Here is an 18,412-nt window from a genome sequence, read left to right on the forward strand (position 1 = left end):
ATTTGGATAGCTGATTAAAGAAAAAAAATTAGAAAATTTGACAAAAATAGTAATCACGCACTGCAATCCTGAGCTACGGCTCTCAAAAGTCGCGACAGCTGGTAATCCAGCAAAACGAAGCCCTACCGACTTACAAAATCTCTCGTCCGACTTGAAATTCCTAAATAGGAGAACACTAAATTCAAATTAAGAAATAAGTAGTTTCATAATGATATAAATACTAGAAAATCATTGTCACTTCCATATAGGTTTGTAGGTCTATGAATTTATGAAACCTAAGATGAAACAAAATCTACATGTCTCTCTATCTTTTTTTTTTATAATCCTACTATTCCCGCTATTAGCATCTATGCCTAATAAGAATGTGTCCCAATAAGACCGTGATCGACACTCTCCGTTTCCTTTGCGTTGAACTTAACATTCGATTCAATTATATTTTAAAGAGAACATGATTTAATAGAATCACGTTTGATCATTCCTTTCATTAACTTCAAGTATTTCCACTATCATAAAACCCTATAAAAATTATGCCCTAGTAGGAACATGTCCAAATATAAACATATTGCCATTTCTGTTTCATTGTACCTAATGTTAGATAGAAACCAAATGTTCGCTCATCTCATTTGATACATCACTATCATTCCACAGCAACATATACACACACATACACGCCCCCAAGTTCTAACAAGACGGTTTGAACTTCAAGCACTTCCAACAAGTATTATGTCCTAAACAATGAATCGTCCTCGTTTTCCTTTTCATGTCTTATTCATGCTATGCAACAACTGAAAGCAAATTCCAATATCCTACAGTTGGAATGTTACAAGCATACTGTCATACACAAGTCACGTCCTCAAAACTAACAATTTATTTACACATTCTGATAATATCCAACTGTCACCGCAAAACATAATTTTAACATTGTACGGTCATCTCTATAAATTAAATTCGTTTAGTGAAAAACTCGTTTAGACTAGTTATTTGATACTTATAAGACAAATATCAGGAATGCAACAAATATCTTATTTTAACACTTCTCGAAATTAATGTAGTACCTATCATAAATCTGAAATGGTTTAAGAGATTAATGTTGATAATAGTGCACGCATACCAAAAGTTCAAGACTCCATAGATCCAGGATATGTAACCATTATATAAATAATAATAATAAACCTCCATGCGATGTTCAGCTACCATGATTACAGTAGTAGGGCAATCAATGTTACTACATTGATTGCCGTTACATTGATTAATATCGATCTGAAAGAAATCAATTAAACCTGATACTACTGGGACTACTTCTAGCTGCGAGCTCTCACCTTTAATATTGCAACCCCTAAAGTAATAAACCGAATTTCTGTTCTTCTAAACCTAACTTCATAACATACATACATATCTGGTTTGCAATCCACTAAGATGACCAGAGTTATCTTACCAGACAACTTTGCACTTTCGTTGCTATCCTTATCCTATTCCGATTAACTAAATAATCATTGTGTTCACTGCTGGACATATAACAATATTATTAATAACTAGTGTAATAATCATACAAGATCACTACTCTCCATTGAATAAACCAATTTGTTTGACTTCTGGGCATCACGCTTCATCGTTGGGTGATATACACACACGAACAATAAACTTACACGCATAACTTACGCCTATGTTCCCAACTGGACTAATCAAAAGTACAATCTCTACCAGGAAGTATTAAAGTCACCGAAGGATATTTTACAGTTATAAGACTGAATGTCCCTTTAGAGCCCAAACCCTATTGTGTAACCTAATTGCGTTTAGAAATTTCATTCTCAAGAAGTTAATTAAAATACCCATCATACACATCATTTACTCAAACATGAACTGTGTCGTAGTTAGAATTATTTTCAACATAACATACATACACACAATCCTCTTCTTCTTCTACTGTTTTTATCCCCTGTAGGGTTGTAGGACTCACACACAACCAATCGAATATAAATATATGTTCCACTGCTCAACTCATATACATATATACATAACTCAACAAAAAAATATACACAACAGTTTCATTAATAACTACTGCATCACATAATCTGTACACATTTCACTGTACTCTAACATTAGACTGGGTAAAGGATAAACTGCTGGTGATGAACCATTACATGGTTTATACTAAGGTCCACATAGCATACAACCATACTTAATCAACTAGTATAATGTCTCACTGCTGGGTTTATATTTTAATGTGTATGACAATAAAATAACTAATGAGCATTATATTACGTCTGTCCACTGCTAGGCTACATACTATTATTATAATTCTATATAACTGTTAAAATTAATCCTTATATTCTAAGTGCTTGTTAAATTCTCAATTAAATCAAAATTTAATATATAACTAAATAATCCTGAATAATTACCTTCCTGTTTACCTCATATTTAACTAGAAAAAGCGTACAAAAGAAGAATTTCCATATGTACCCATCCCTATTGAAACAAAAGTAATTTTTAATGTCAAATGAATATCAATTGTATGCTCAAATCTGTGTCAACTACTGCTATATTAGGTACATATTTCAATGTAAATATACCTAAAATAAAATTTAACTTAACTAACCAATATCTAAGATAAGAAATTACCCCAAAAGCGTTGGAAGCTACTAATTATTTGCAATATATTCAAAATACCTATACTATAATACTAAAATAGATTCTAACCACACCTTTAATCTTTATCATAAAATAATAATAGTTAAGAATTCAATGTTGTGTTTTTTATGACGTTTAAAATATTTTCGTAAATATTTTGATAAAGAATTAATAATAAAATAATAATAGAGTAATATATTAATAGAATTATTAATTAATTAATTTTATTGGATTTTTTTTTTAAATATTTTGATATTTTGTTTTTTTTTATAAGACCTAAATAAAATGTAAAGAAAATGAATATATTATAATTCTATATAGAAAACATACATACATAATAACATTTATAATAAAATTGATAATACTATATAACTCCACGCCCCCAAGACATTCAACCATTACTCAACATTTGAGACCTCATATCCTGGTCACGGCACCAAATTGTAACACTCCCCCCTTCGCATAAACATCTATCCTGGTCACGGCACCAAATTGTAACACTCCCCCCTTTACAACTATCCTACTCACGGCACCAAATATAACGCACCCCTCCTTACAACTATCCTACTCACGGCACCAAATATAACACTCCCCCCTTACGCAACTATCCTGGTCACGGCACCAAATTGTAACAACCCCCCCCTTCGCAACTCGTTTAAACACCTGCCTAAATCTATATATCCCTACAATCATCTACTTTGACCTATAAATACGTTTAAAAATACCTGTAAGAGAAATTCACACAGCACAGAAATCATATAAACAGACATATTCAAACGACTATGATAAAGCATAATATAATCCACCTGAAATAAAAGTACACAGACACGAACAAATAAAAATATATCAAATCAAGAAATCCTTAAAATATAACATGCAGCTGTAAAACGAATTCGTAAAATAATCAAAGTAGATTTTAATTGGCCAATTAATAATAATGTGATCGTCTAGTAAATTATGGTTAGGACTCTACGTTGTGTTTTTGTAATAACTCAGATTCTTTGAATGAAGGTATGTTGAGATCAGGATGAACGTACGAAAGGAGACGTTAAGAATGCCATACATATTATACATGTCATAAATAAATAGAATACAATATAAAACAATATACAGTAAATGAAATAAAGTTGAATAAATACTTATAAAATATTATAAGTAAAATATTTTAATAAATACTTACTATAGATTTATTACAAATCAATAAAGAGACTAAATTAAATTAGATTAATATGAGAATTTAGAGGAGTACTAGAATGGTATTTGTATTTGGTACAATGAGAGACATATAAGTAATAAACTTGAATACGATATAGATTGAAATATTGAAGTTTTGTCAATTGAGATTAAATTGAGAGTGCTATAATAGTATCTAATATAAAAATAAATAATTATAAATATACGTAGATAGGTTAAGTTAAATAAGGATTTATTTGTTTAGGGAATTAGGTTTTATTATTGTGAAAGATCTAGGAACACAGGAAAAGGATTAGAATCCCATACCAACAATGTAATGGTATAGGGTGCCTTTTCGAGCCCCGACCACGCTCTTCGGCGAATGAGGCCCTACCCTGGTTTAGGCCCCTCTCCGAAAAGGATATATTTTGTAATGATGAGCCATTCGGCCTAGTTGTAGAGATGAACTATCTCTGAAGTATAAAATAAAGTGTAAGGATTTGGGATGAGCAGCACTCAGCACCAATCAGCTTCATAGCTTACTTTATTCAATTAGTATTAGATTTGATGTATGGTCAGCCTCATATGCAAAACATGCAATATAATATTCTTAGATTTGGTAAACAATATCAGTATTTCATCAAATGTCGGTCTACACCCAAGAACAAGTTAACTTGTGGTGCGATAATGTCGTGACTACGTCCAGTATTGATATTATTATAAATGAGTAAGAGCATTCAAACAAGTAATATAAAAGATAATATTCGATGATAGTAACGTAGACAGGCTTTCGTTAGTCCGTCACAAAGGACTGCAACTCGTCGATAATTTATTTATATAAATAGTAGTATGATGAAGTACGATCGAGCGCTAGGACAACGCACTATGGAATATGGTAGAACAAACGCGTATCAAAATTCATTTTTTCACTTATTGAAATAGGTCCTTCTATCAATGTAATTTAATAGTTCGAAAGTCGAAGATTCATATTCTGTAGCGTAATTCATATTATATTTGGTGAAAGTAGTTGTTTTCATGTGGTAAAGTTAAGGTTCATGAAATTGGGAAATATCAAGTTCCTCATTGACGACTTTCAAAGTCAGATAGTTTTAAAACTTAAAATGAAAGGTATATGGTATTATATATTTTTGAAAAGATTATCTATCGGAAAATTTAAACAAATTAAATTGATTGTTTTTAATACGAATATGTACGTAAAAAAAATTAAAGAAGAAATGGAGGAAAAAAAAGGTTTTCTTCAACTTCGTCGAAGCTTTTAACATTTACCGGCGCTTACCGGTGCTTTGAATTTAATGTTAATTGATAGTTTAGTTACTTATCAACAACATATATAAAAATTAGCTGCGATTTTTTGCGAACTTTGGAGATATGAGATAAAATCGAATCCTAGTCAGGGAACGGAAATTGCTATCAATTGCGGTTTCGTGGTTGACTTGATTTAACAATACTTATTGATTATTTTATATTGTTAAGTTTTTATCATTTTGGTGTCATTTTCCGTGAGAAAATAGATATCTGAATTAATTCACACATTCTGAAACAATATAAAGGGAGGTAACAAAATATGTTTCCATTACAATTTCAGTGGTATTTTCGTATAGTACGGCTATTTTACTCTTCAAAATGTCTACTTTTAACTGTAGTAAACGTGAATTAATAGAATCTTATATAGAAGGCGGTAAAACGACTGCGGCACTTTCGACATATTTGGAGGAAAAACAAGTATCAGAAGACAATATATGTTTTATAATTGGTAAAATTCAACAGACTATCATCCCTGCGTTTAATAGACGCTGGAAAGAAGCAGCACGCAATAAGAATATATTTTTAAAAAATAACACAAATTGGCTGGATTCTGAAAAGCTTTTCGTTTTGAATCACATTGATAACGCAAAAATAATCAAAATGCTTACAGATGAAGAAGCAATGAACCTAACAAGAAACCCTATTACATAGCTAGTTAAATTAATAATATTAAGAAAATTTTGATTCATTCCTATGTTTAGCATAATGTATAGCTATAGGTACTGTACCATTTTTTATTTTATTTTATCATTAATATGATAAGTTATGTTAATTGAGTAATTAGTGTTAAGAAATACAGGTAAGATAATATAACTAAAAATATAAATTTCAATAAATATATAGCATTTTAAACGATTGTGAGTTTTCTTTATTTAATAAAAAAAATTACGCGTAATTTCAATTCACCAAACATTACTTATATGAATTTTTATATATTCCTTTATATTAGTGCAAAATTACATCGCTCTATCTTTAAAATTGACGGAGCTACAGATTTTTGATCCGAAACACACCCAAATATTCCACAGTGCAACGGCCTGGATAATATCGAGAATATTAATAAATAACGCAGGTATGACAGAGTAACAATAGAATATTCAAATTATTAAATGTATATATAATAACATATTCTATTAATAACATTAATGACATTATGCAGAGTGCTCCCGTTCAGGATATTTCAACAAGATAGGTTTGTCAAGTTAAGGAACTTTCAATAGAAGGTTGTGATGGAAATAATAAAATTATTATCTTCAACATAGTCATAATATAAACGTAATTGATATACTTAATAAAATAATAATCATAAATATTATAATATTCATCTAGTAATATCCAGATTCATTTGTACCTATATGTCAATTTTGGATCGGTTGTTGAAGAGAAATTTAGTGAATAAATAATATACGTAAGTAGATATTAATTAAGTACTTAGACGTTTAACCTTGCAGTGGAATCAAAATTATAACTCAATCACAATAGAAGTAATATAATTTTTAGAGTTGATCTACTGACTTATCCAACCTATACTTGTCACATTCCCAATGATCCTAACCAATCCTAATCTTACACCTATTCTTACTTGAGACCTGAAACCGATGTTTCAGATCGCTTTGTTCCTCTCAGCAACACCGTACGACTCCTCCCTCTAGCTACCCGGCTCGTCTTTCTCAACTCCAGCGTCAACCTCTACAGTCTTTTCAACCCCTACAGTCTTTTCAACCCCTACAGTCTTTCCACTCACTACACTCACAACACTCCCGACGGTCACGACCTGCTCCCGCGACGTCCGATGGGCAAGTCCACTCACAACCCTCACAACGACCACGACCTGCTCCCGCGACGTCCGAATGGCAAGTCCTCGTTAACCCTCACAACGACCATGACCTGCTCCCGCGACGTCCGAATCGCAAGTCCCGTTCGTTGTGTTCTCTCTAACATTCTTCCCACACGTTCTCAAGTTGTTTTTTTCCCAAAAACCATTAACCTTTCTACATCTGCATTGCATATGTTAAGTGCAATCATTCCTATACTTTATTGCCAACAATCGAGTCCTTTGTATTTGGTTGGAATGCCCATTGTGCTAGCCACTTAGACAAAAGTTACTTCTCTGTTCTCATATCATATATCACAAACTTTATGGCAAACATTTGTATATGTTATCATCTAATATTTAAATTTATTGGACGTTTTGTTTTTGGCTTAGTATTTCTTATGAAATGTTTATAAAAACCTTTTCAAGTACCTACCCTACAGTATGAGATTCCCATGGCGTAAAGTTCTTCGGAATGCATATAAAAAAGTAACACACTTAATAGAACAAACATAATATGTTCACACCCTCTTTCCCTATCGGGCTAGCCAGAAGCACTACCTTCACACATCGTACCAGCCACCCTTAGCTTCTCCGATTCTTACTCCGAATATTATGTTGGTTATTGGGGTTGGTTCCGTCACAAAGTAGTTAGCTAGGTAAGTAAATTAGTATTCCTGCACTCAAACCGGCAATGGCTTTAATCTTGCCAAGATTTATCACTATAAATATTCAAGTATTTAGATTTATTCATGCCAAGTGCTGAGTGCTCAAAACTAGGCTAGTTGAAGTACGTAGTTGTTTTTTGAATATAATATGTCGGTAGTTAAACATGTATACATACATTATTCATCATCACCAGCCCATTAACGTCCCCACTACTGGAGCACGGGCCTTCCCTATGGATGGATAGGGAGATCGGGCCTTAAACCACCACGCGGGCCCAGTGCGGATTGGTGGTTATTAACGACTGCTAATGCAGCCGGGACCAACGGCTTAACGTGCCTTCCGAAGCACGGAGGAGCTCGAGATGAAAACTTTTTATTTTTGCGGTCACCCATCCTATGACCGGCCTTTGCGAAAGTTGCTTAATTTCAACAATCGCAGACTGAGCGCGTTTACCGCTGCGCCACCGAGCTCCTTACTACTAGTATACATTATACATTATTGTATACATTATTACTAGTATACATTATTGTAGAGACCTAAATAATAATACTATGCAAGTACAGAAAATGAGAATGTGACAGTAAGGGAAAATAGGCAAATATTGAGAGGTCAGATGAGGCAAGACGATTGGGCTAATAGCCGGGACCAACGCTTTTTTTTATTTTTATTTTTTATGTGAATCATCTTGCTTTTCCGGACAATCAAACAAAGGCAAACACTGGTGACAAATGAAGTAAAAAAAAAACACGTAATCAATATTCGCTTTGTGGATTTTAGGGACCTACTCCCAAGAGATACGGCCAGAAATGAAAAAACCCGGAATACAATTCGGCCCCAACAGCAAGGCCGCTCATCAAACATGTATGGATTTAGCTAAGCCTCCTGGCTGATTGATTCCACCGAACGCCACAAAGCCGGGTATTGCTCGGACATATTCGATGAGATTAATCCACGGATTACTGTTGCATCATACATTCATTAACTCACAACTATAATCCCCAAATGGTCTACCCATTTCAGGTCACGGGTAGTCACCATGGTAACTCCCCACCAACTCTGTCGAGGTCGTAGTTGCCATGGTTACGCCCCACCGATTTGCTATTAGACTACACATTGTTTTAAGTTTACGCGGTTACTATCATAATTAAAACACATAATAACGGGTTCCTACCGCGTTCAAAGCAGGGATATGAGACTCCCGATATTTCGACACTGTTGCAAGTGCCATGATCACGGAATGACTGATGAGATTGGAGTGGAGTAGGTAGATCCCGTGATCCCGTCAACCCTTGGCACTTGCAACAGTGTCGAAATATCGGGAGTCTCATATCCCTATTTTAATCGCGGTAAGAACCCGTTATTATGTGTGAATTAGACTACACGATCTGATCGGGAAGCGGGAGTTGATGGGGAGTAACCATGGCAACCACCCGTGACCTTGACGCATCTAGCCTGACGATCAGGTAGGTGTAATAACCGGTTTTATTTAAACATCTTATTCAAAAGACCACGGGGGTTAAAATAGCCACATCGAAGCAATTCATCTAAGAAAGCAATATTGCTATTTGACATTTGTTAGCATTGCGCAACTTACTTTTATATGCGCAATTATGTCAAATTGCAATATTGCTTTCTTAGATGAATTGCTTCGACGTGGCCATTGTAACCCCCCAGGCCACAAGTAACAGTAACGGGCTCCGTGGTCTAGTGGTTAGAGCGTTGGTCTCTCGATCAGGAAGTCCCGGGTTCACAGTCACTTTGTGAGACTGTCCTTGTTTGGCTAGGACATTACAAGCTGATCCCCTGACCGTCCGAAAGTAAGATGATTCGTGCATCGGAAGGCACGTTAAGCCGTTGGTCTCGGTTAACATTTACTGATGTAAGTATGTAGTCGTTATATGAGCCATGTCAGGGGCCTTTGGCGGCTCAGTAGTAACCCTGACACCAGGGTTGATGGGGTTGGTAATCCACGTCTCAACCCACACGATAGAAGCAAGCTGAAGCGGGTTGTTGCAAGCTGAATCTTGGTAGGTAGTGATTGTTCGAAAAAGTAGAATGATTCCGTGCTTCGGAAGGTACGTTAAGCCATTCGTCCATCAACTTAAAAGGACATAATCTCTCCGCCAGCCAAGAACTCACAGATTCCAACTCGCCGTAATTCCTTTCAGACTCGCTGTATGCAACGTAATGTAACTCTTTTATGAGTCTTTAAAACCGAAATCCGCATCCGTAATTCCGTGCTTACAGACACGTTCTGAAATGAGATTACATCTCTAGTTCCGAGTTCCGGACTATTCCGGAAATCCGGGACTAGCGTTCCGGAAAAACAAGCCGATTAGTTAATATTAACTAACATATTCTTGAATATTTTAGTATTTTAGAGCGCTCATTTTAGTTCCTGTTTTGGTTTCGGTTTCATTTATTATTAACTTACTTATTAACGACCTCCGTGGTCCAGTGGTTGAGCGAATCCCGGGTTCGAATCCCGGTAGGGATATACCACAAAAATTACTTTGTGATTTTATTTTATTTTTATTTATTTTATTCCCTAATTTGGTTAGGATATTACAGGCTGATCACCTGATTGTCCAAAAGTAAGATGATCCGTGCTTCGGAAGGCACGCTAAGCCGTTGGCCCCGGTTACTACTTGCTGATGTAAGTTAGTAGTCGTTACATAAGCCATGTCAGGCGCTTTTGGCGGCTTAATAGTAACCCTGACACCAGGGTTGATGAGGTTGGTCACCTCACAACCCACAAGAAGTCGCGTTTGTCATTTGCTTGTACAATTCAAAACACAATTTTAATCACGTTTTTCTACAATATTTTTTTCCAATGAAATATTTGCTGTCTGTATTGGGGTTGGCTCATCGCGGGTTGAAAGGTCAGACAGGCAGCCGCTTCGGTAAATAACCGGACCTGTCAAATCTTCATGTTAGGTAAGCGGACCCTTTGAATGATGAAAGAAAGAAAGAAAGAAAGAAACATGACATGATGGTGAGTACTTCAGTGCTTTGTGTGAATGTATGTATGTGTATGCATGTTTGTGTTTGTGTGAATGTAGTTGGCAATAAAGTTTGTGGTCGCAACAGTTAATGCAGTTAGACCGCAACACTCGTTTGCTATTTAAACCATACACAGCATAGACTTCGAGCAACTGGATAGTAAAAACTAATCTTCATTTATGAAGTGCATGGTTCTAAGCCAACTTTAAAAAGAAGGTTATCAATTTTACCCGCATTTTCTGGTTTTCCTTTCGCGGGTTGTACAGGCAGTCGATTCTGTAAAAACCCTAACCTACCTCATCTTCAGGTCAGGTTAGCGGACCCTGGGAAAAACCGCGATTACGCTTAGGATGTGGTACTATAATAATATTTATAACAAATGTTTACCATATGGTGTACAATAAATAAATAACAGCCTCCGTGGTCTAGTGGTAAGAGCGTTAGGCTTACGATCTGGAGGTACAGGTTCGATTCCCGATGGGGACATTGTCGAAATCACTTTGTGAGACTGTCCTTTGTTTGGTAAGGACTTTTCAGGCTTGAATCACCTGATTGTCCGAAAAAGTAAGTTGATTCCGTGCTTCGGAGGGCACGTTAAGCCGTTGGTCCCGGCTATTAGCCGTAAAAACACCTCCACCAACCCGCAGTGGAGCAGCGTGGTGGAGTATGCTCCATACCCTCTCCGGTTGATTGAGAGGAGGCCTGTGCCCAGCAGTGGGACGTATATAGGCTATTTATGTATGTGCAATAAATACTTAGGCTTTGACTTTATATAAGTGAATAAATAACACGGGCAAATAAAATGGACATTACGCCGATATGCAACCCATTTGACGTGTGCTGTCAACTTAATTCTGTCGGGCCAATGTAAAATTTTGACGTGTGTTCCATAAATTTTATGCCTGTCAATTATGTCCCTTTCCTTTTCCTTTTCCGACTCAAATAGCACCATTGTCTCAATAGTGGCACGTTTCGTTTGTAAGACAATATACGTATAGTATTGAACACCTACTTTCTTGTACTTGGTGTTGTAATAATAAGCAAGATTTGAAGTATATATTTATGGTCTATTGTGTAGTAGAAATCTCACCGCAAAAGTGATGCACCGGAAAGTTGGAAAAGTAGCAACACACGCGCAAAATATACATTTATTTATTTATTTATTAACAATTTACATAGACATTACAGGCAATCCCAATTCGACTATTTAATACTATTATGCTTAAATATTATAAACTCAAGAGTTTTACAACTAAGTAAGTCTGTGAATTTCTTTAACGAACACGTAAATATATCGATACATGAGCCATGTCAGGAGCCTTTAGCGGCTCAATAGTAACCCTGACACCAGGGTAAATGAGGATGATACTCCACCTCACAACCCACACGATAGAACTATTGACTAAACTGCCCCCTATTGGAGGCGTGAAGTAAATCAAAATCGTATCTGTCTGGGAGTCTTCAAGGCTAGAGTCAATAGGCATTTGCTAGCAAAGGCGTGGTGCATCCTAAGCAAGATCGTCACTCACCAACTGGTGAGATTGTGGTCAAACGCGAGCTTATAATATTTAAAAAAAAAGAGTCGAATCAAAGTGACAAACACATTCCTAAGAAACAGACAAATAAATAAAACATACTTACAAACGCAACATACGCCGAGCCCATGCGCACAGTTCCCAGCCGCCTTGCCGTCTCGCTGTCTACAGTCGTACGGGTTGAGACAGATGCCTGCGCGTGCGACTGTATACTTCTGCGGCTGGCACTCCCGCTCCCCGCCCACCGGGAAGAAGTTGAGCACCTTGCCGAGAGAGAAGATGCCACCTGGGGAGGAGATGTTGATGTGAGATCAAGAAAAAGTAAAACTCTTTTGATTTTCGTTTGAGTGCTGTAAAATGAAGAATAATACTACGTATATAACGGTAACTTTCCGCCCCGCACCAATTCGTACCGGGCACTGACGTCACCCCCTCTGGGTCTTACTCTAGTCTTAAATGGCCGTAAGCCGGTAAGGAGTAAAGGAGAGAGCGCGCCGACTGTGTCCCGCTCGCACTCGCGTAGGCGACACACAAGATAAATGTATATGTATAAAAAAATGTGTGTGTAATGTGTATGTATGTGTATGTATATGTATCTGTATGTGTGTGTAATGTATGTGTATGTGTGTGTTTGTGTGTGTGTGTTAAATGTATATGTGTGTCGTAGATTTTACCTAAATAAACTTTTTCTTTTTTATTATTCTTAAGATAAGGTAATTCTATGACTCGCTCTTCTTGCTCTGAGTATAGTATGAGTAGTATATTATACAGGGTGTTAGTGACATCGTAACGAATACTCAGAGGGATGATTCAGACCATGATTCTGAGTTAATATCAAGTGTTGAGGAGGGAACTCCTTGCATGATAGTCAATATTTGATTTTTTGCCCTGCAGGTTATAATATACCGCGGAGTTCCGTGCGTCGTTAAGTTTGTTGACAAGTAGACTGCAAAGTTGAAGTATGAACTATTTGCTCATATTTGTATGGGGCGCGTTTCGCGCTCACTTGGCCCTTCCAACCTTTTTCTTCTATACGTGGTGTATACAATGTTGCTCTCTCCAAGTAACGAACGTAAAATTTTAACAACTTACTTTGTCTATCTTGTCTTCTGTTGGTAAATAAGGTTAAGCAACTAAAATTTTAGTCTTGCTTTAATGACTTTGTGTAAGGACTTTCTACTCTGCCACTGTTTATAGTTTACTAACTTTTCACCAGCAATTATGTCCGCGTGGATTTCGCTTATTTATTTTTACACTTAACTTAACATAGCACCACGCCTGTATGCCCGAAGGGGTAGGTAGGTATGTATAGTATTAAGTACACCCATTCCTCGCCAGCTACGTTTAACTTCAAAATACAAATACAAAAACGCTTTATTGCACATATAAACATAACACTACAAAACAATTACAAATGTGATAGGAGAAGTACAATCGGCGGCCTTATTGCTAAATAGCAATTTCTTCCAAGCAACCTCAGGGTGAATGAACTTGCTACATATTGGAGTCGGGGACAGTGCAATACAGGTATAAATAAATAATAATGTAATGTAACTTAAAACGATCTACATAAAACATACATACATAAGCATACACATACATGCAAACATACTTATATACATACATACAATACACGCATATACACGCATATACACATACAATACACGCAGTCACGCATATACATACATAACTCGTTACATAAATATATAAGCTAAAGACAAATCATATAATATATCATGATACATATATAGAGGAGGTTGTATAACTTCGTATAACGAGGGTCGAGGCTATTGCCATTAGAAACCACCTGTTATCCAAACATGAATTCATCAGCATGAGTCCGAACCGGGGTTCGAACCTGTGACACTCGATGTATATCCCGCGTTCTCCAAACAGGGCTGTCACCGAAATACCAACTCTATTGTTTAATATCTAATCCAAACTTCACTCTACCGCGCAACTTTCCGCATAATCCAACCAGACATATACATACACAATGCATTTACACATAAATAAGATACATGTTGAGGTAAACAAAGTCGCAAGAGAATAAAACACTATACAAACAGTATTGTAGGTAACCTAAAAAAATATGGAGTCTTTTACATCACTATAAATTGCGGCGCGTCCTTGCCGCGGAGGTGGGCGCCTCTAACTTCAATAGACCGGAGTGAGATGGTGGCTAAGTTCGGATAGGGACCCAGACCTACGGGGTAAAATGTAGAACCCTTGCTCAACGGTTGCAGAGGCGGAGATGGAAGCCATCAGTACGACAATGCAGGACGGAAGAGGCGAGTCACAGGGGCTGTAACCTGGAACCTGACAGAGGACAACAGTAATTGTCAGTACTATTCAGAGGCGGAGGACAAGAGTCCTAGTACGGCTTTGAAATAGACTACTCTGGGCGCCATCCCACTCGCATCATACAGAGTACTGCGGTGCGCAAGACAAGAGGGAAACCACTGCCCTATTTTCCCCTAAAAAGTAGCATGGAAAATGCTAGACCAACAAGAGCACTTAAATTAGTAATGATGATGAAATTGCTGTGAGAAATTTCAATTTTGTATGGAATTTTAATTATGAGAACAGAATTTAAGGCACAGTCTAGGTAAGGTAAGATAAATAATTCAATTGTTTATTTTTAAAAAATCGGCGTGTGTTTTGGAGCACCGTACATTGGAAGACATTCGAAGTAATCCGGTTTTTATAAATACTTTCAGCATACGAGATGCCGGGATGATAAATATCCTGGTTGTTAATGACATCGTAACGATAACTTTGAGGGATGATTCAGGCCATAATTCAGAGTTGATATCAAGTGAAATTTTCCGTCGCAAAATCCATGTTTTTTTAATTATTTTAAATTCTACGTATATTAATACGACGAAAAATTCCACTTAATATTATTTCAGAATCTTGGACTCAGTATTCGTTACAATGGTGGTGGCTCAGAAGGAGCTTCCACAAGGGAAGACAGTACATCTCGATCAGTGTCACCACCTCAGTTAGCTGACCCATCCTGAGTGCGAGGCTTAGTCCAGTTGTTCACGGCGATTTACAACTCCACTCTTAACAAAATGTCTGCAGCTTTTTCCTAATAACTTGTAACGAGAAGTTGTGACACTATTTGCATATACTAACTCGCAACAATGTGGCGAGGCAAAGTGTAGATAAATATGAGTTTGTCTTCATAAAACGCCTCAAGCAACGAATATGCACCACAGAATTTTGCTCTTTGGTAACTTTGAAAATATTTACGTTATACCGGCGGACACTAGCCGCCTCATAGTGCCTTAAGTGATGTAAAATATTTTTGAAAGGACCTCGATACCGACCCCGGCGGCGTGGTCGACGTTTTCCCTCAATCTGCGCTTATCGCTATCGACCCTCTAGGGTCGATTAATTCTTTCAAATATTTTTCCTCTCAGACGACGCCCAGAGCCGAGGTTCGCGCCCAACTGGGCACCCTCAGGCCTGTTGTCTTAAACGTTGTATCGGGTGAGAGCCTTCAGCGCTCCCCATTTGTCCGGCCAAGTAGTTAATGCCATCTGCGGCAAATCTACAATAAGTCACGTCAAAAAAATAATCATTGTGCCAATCTTAAAATTCATAAATTGCGAGTAAAAACAATTTGTGCTTGATTCTAAACAATTGGAAGAATAGCCAGGGGCTCTAACGAGAATTTTATTCCCAAACAAAAGCGACTCGTAACTAAAACTCGAACCATTTTTGTTTTTTTTTTTTTGTTTTTTTCAACAGCAGCTCGGCCAATTGCACACTCGTTACAAAATCAAGGTTGGCACTCCGTCCATACTAGAGGCTAAAACATATACAAGGTGTTAGTGACATCGTAACGAAAACTTTGAGGGATGATTCAGGCCATGAATCTGAGTTGATGTCAAGTGGAATTTTCTGTCGCAAAAGTATAGAACGGAAAATAATTTAAGAAAACATAAAAAAAAACATAAATTTTCCGATAGGAAATTCCACTTAATATCAACTCAGAATCATGGCCTACTTGTATGGCTACCTGTATGTACTGGTAAGGGGTGTAAATGACATCGTAATGAATACTGAGGGGGCTGATTTAGCTCATTATTCTGAGTTAATATCAAGTGGAATTTTTAATCGCAAAAGTAAAGAATTGAAGATAATTTAAAAAAACTACAAAAATCATGAATTTTGCGACGAAAAATTCCATTTGATATTAACTCAGAATCATGCTCTGAATCATCCCCCTCAGTATTCGTTACGATGTCACTAACACCCTGTATATGAGGGAAATCGTCGACCACGCCGGCGGGGTCGGTATCGGGGTCCTAAGCATGGAAGCGAAGGCAAGTGGGAGGTAAGGAATTCGGTCTCTGCCTACCCCGACGGGAAAGAGGCGTGATCTTATGTGTGGGAGATGATAGGATGGGGATATTTTTCTTCCCAGTCATAATTATAAAGCTAAGAACCCCTCTCGCCATTCGGAAGAGCTTTTAAGCGAAGGTACATCATTAGTGAACCCACTTTTTGTTGGCTGCCAGTGTCGGGGTCATTGCTCTCGCTCAGAAAAAAAAACTTACCTATGAAACAACAGACTGTCGCCTGTATACAGGGTGTTAGTCGGGGTGTGTCAGGATCGAAGCAAATGGAATTCCATAGTCTCTGCTAACAAATATTAAAGGCGTGAGTTTATGCATACGTGTCTGTTAGTCACACCACTGAGGAGCTCGGTGGCGCGGCGGTAAACGCGCTCGGTCTGCGATTGTTGAAGTTAAGCAACTTTCGCAAAGGCCGGTCATAGGATGGGTGACCACAAAAAAAAAGTTTTCATCTCGAGCTACTCCGTGCTTCGGAAGGCACGTTAAGCCAGTGGTCCCGGCTGCATTAGCAGTCGTTAATAACCATCAATCCGCACTGGGCCCGCGTGATGGTTTAAGGTCTGATCTCCCTATCCATCCATAGGGAAAGCCCTGCTGCTGGGGCACAGCAGTGGGGACGTTAATGGGCTGATGATGATGATTCTATTCTATTCGTTACGGTGTCACTAACATCTTGTAGAGTGAAACACCCCGTGGGTTGCTTTATTTAACTTTCTTGATTTCTCATGGATATAAATATCATTCGCTAATAGATAAAATACACAAACACTCACCTACCTACTTCTTCATAAAATAAATGTAATGCTATGTAAGGATAATGAATGGGAATTTGATTGTTTATGGTATGAAAGGAGGATGGTTAATGAATGGAACGTAAGGCAGTTTTAAAAAGTGAGAAAGGGGAGTCTTTGGTGCGATGTCGGTCGGGTGGGAGGATTTTGGTTTTAATATAAGGTGTGTGTAAAATATAAGGAGTAAAATATATCCTGTGTTATTTCTAAATCCCACATAAAAGACAAATAAATTAATGATAATTCCCTTTCACACAATACTCAGCCAAACAGAGGCTAAAACACAACATAATATAAGCACACGACTATATCTCAGTTGGGGTAGTCCTCTGACTACCTGTACCTCTGTACCTCTGTACATCCATTGCAAGATTACCTAAGTACCCACGCCTCCCCGAGCTTTCTGTTAGACCAACGTGATAGGAGGTGCGCCGTATCGCCGTCTATAATGGTCGAGCTAACTGTCTTAGTGAAAACTGGACTTAAGATAAATTAAAACTCATTGGTATAAATCCATCACAAAATAAAACGTTTTTTACCATTTAGTGAACCAAGTAAATATTAAAAAAACACTAGAGTAAGTCGGTCACAGCACACGCAGCCCTATTGCTAACAAAAACTGTGGCATCCAAAAAACTGAACAAAACAACTCTTAGCTTTACCCACGGCGCAATGAAACTTCATCGGCCTGTTCATAGCCACCGGCTACTACTGCTGTCACTGCGCAGATTTCGGAGTTTGCAGATTGTTCCGTACATAAACGAATACACGTATAAACTTACCGTAGAGGTACGTCCATCGCAAGATGAACTAAGTACAGTCATGAGCAATATCATATACCCACTTTAGAACCCTGTCGCACTAACATATTTGACATTTAATTAGACTTACAGGTCAATTTGTCGAAAAGGTTAATGTGACATGGTATCAAAGTGTATCATATTAGTACTCGTGACCGTACTTGCCCACATCCCACCAAGCTTGCGATGGATGTAACTCTGACTACCCCATTTCGGATATAGTGAATGTTAAGTTGATTTGGAGGAGCTCGGTGGCGCAGCGGTAAATGCGCTCGGTCTGCGATTGTTGAAGTTAAGCAACTTT

General features: G+C 37.4%; 1 protein-coding gene across 7 annotated transcripts in view; it reads right to left on the reverse strand.

The window, feature by feature from the left end:
• The window catches only part of LOC126373971 (uncharacterized), a 438,722-nt gene that overhangs the window by 383,923 nt on the left and 36,387 nt on the right, over positions 1-18,412 (reverse strand). For all 7 annotated transcript variants that reach the window (XR_007567385.1, XR_007567383.1, XR_007567384.1 and 4 more), the window contains exon 2: positions 12,254-12,433. Coding sequence is in view for 3 of the 7 variants with exons in the window: in XM_050020380.1 (XP_049876337.1) it covers positions 12,254-12,433 (180 nt within the window). In the remaining 4 variants the exon portion in view is untranslated. The remainder of the gene's footprint in view (positions 1-12,253; positions 12,434-18,412) is intronic.

This window comes from Pectinophora gossypiella, chromosome 16, assembly GCF_024362695.1.
Source record: "Pectinophora gossypiella chromosome 16, ilPecGoss1.1, whole genome shotgun sequence".
Taxonomy (NCBI): domain Eukaryota; kingdom Metazoa; phylum Arthropoda; class Insecta; order Lepidoptera; family Gelechiidae; genus Pectinophora; species Pectinophora gossypiella.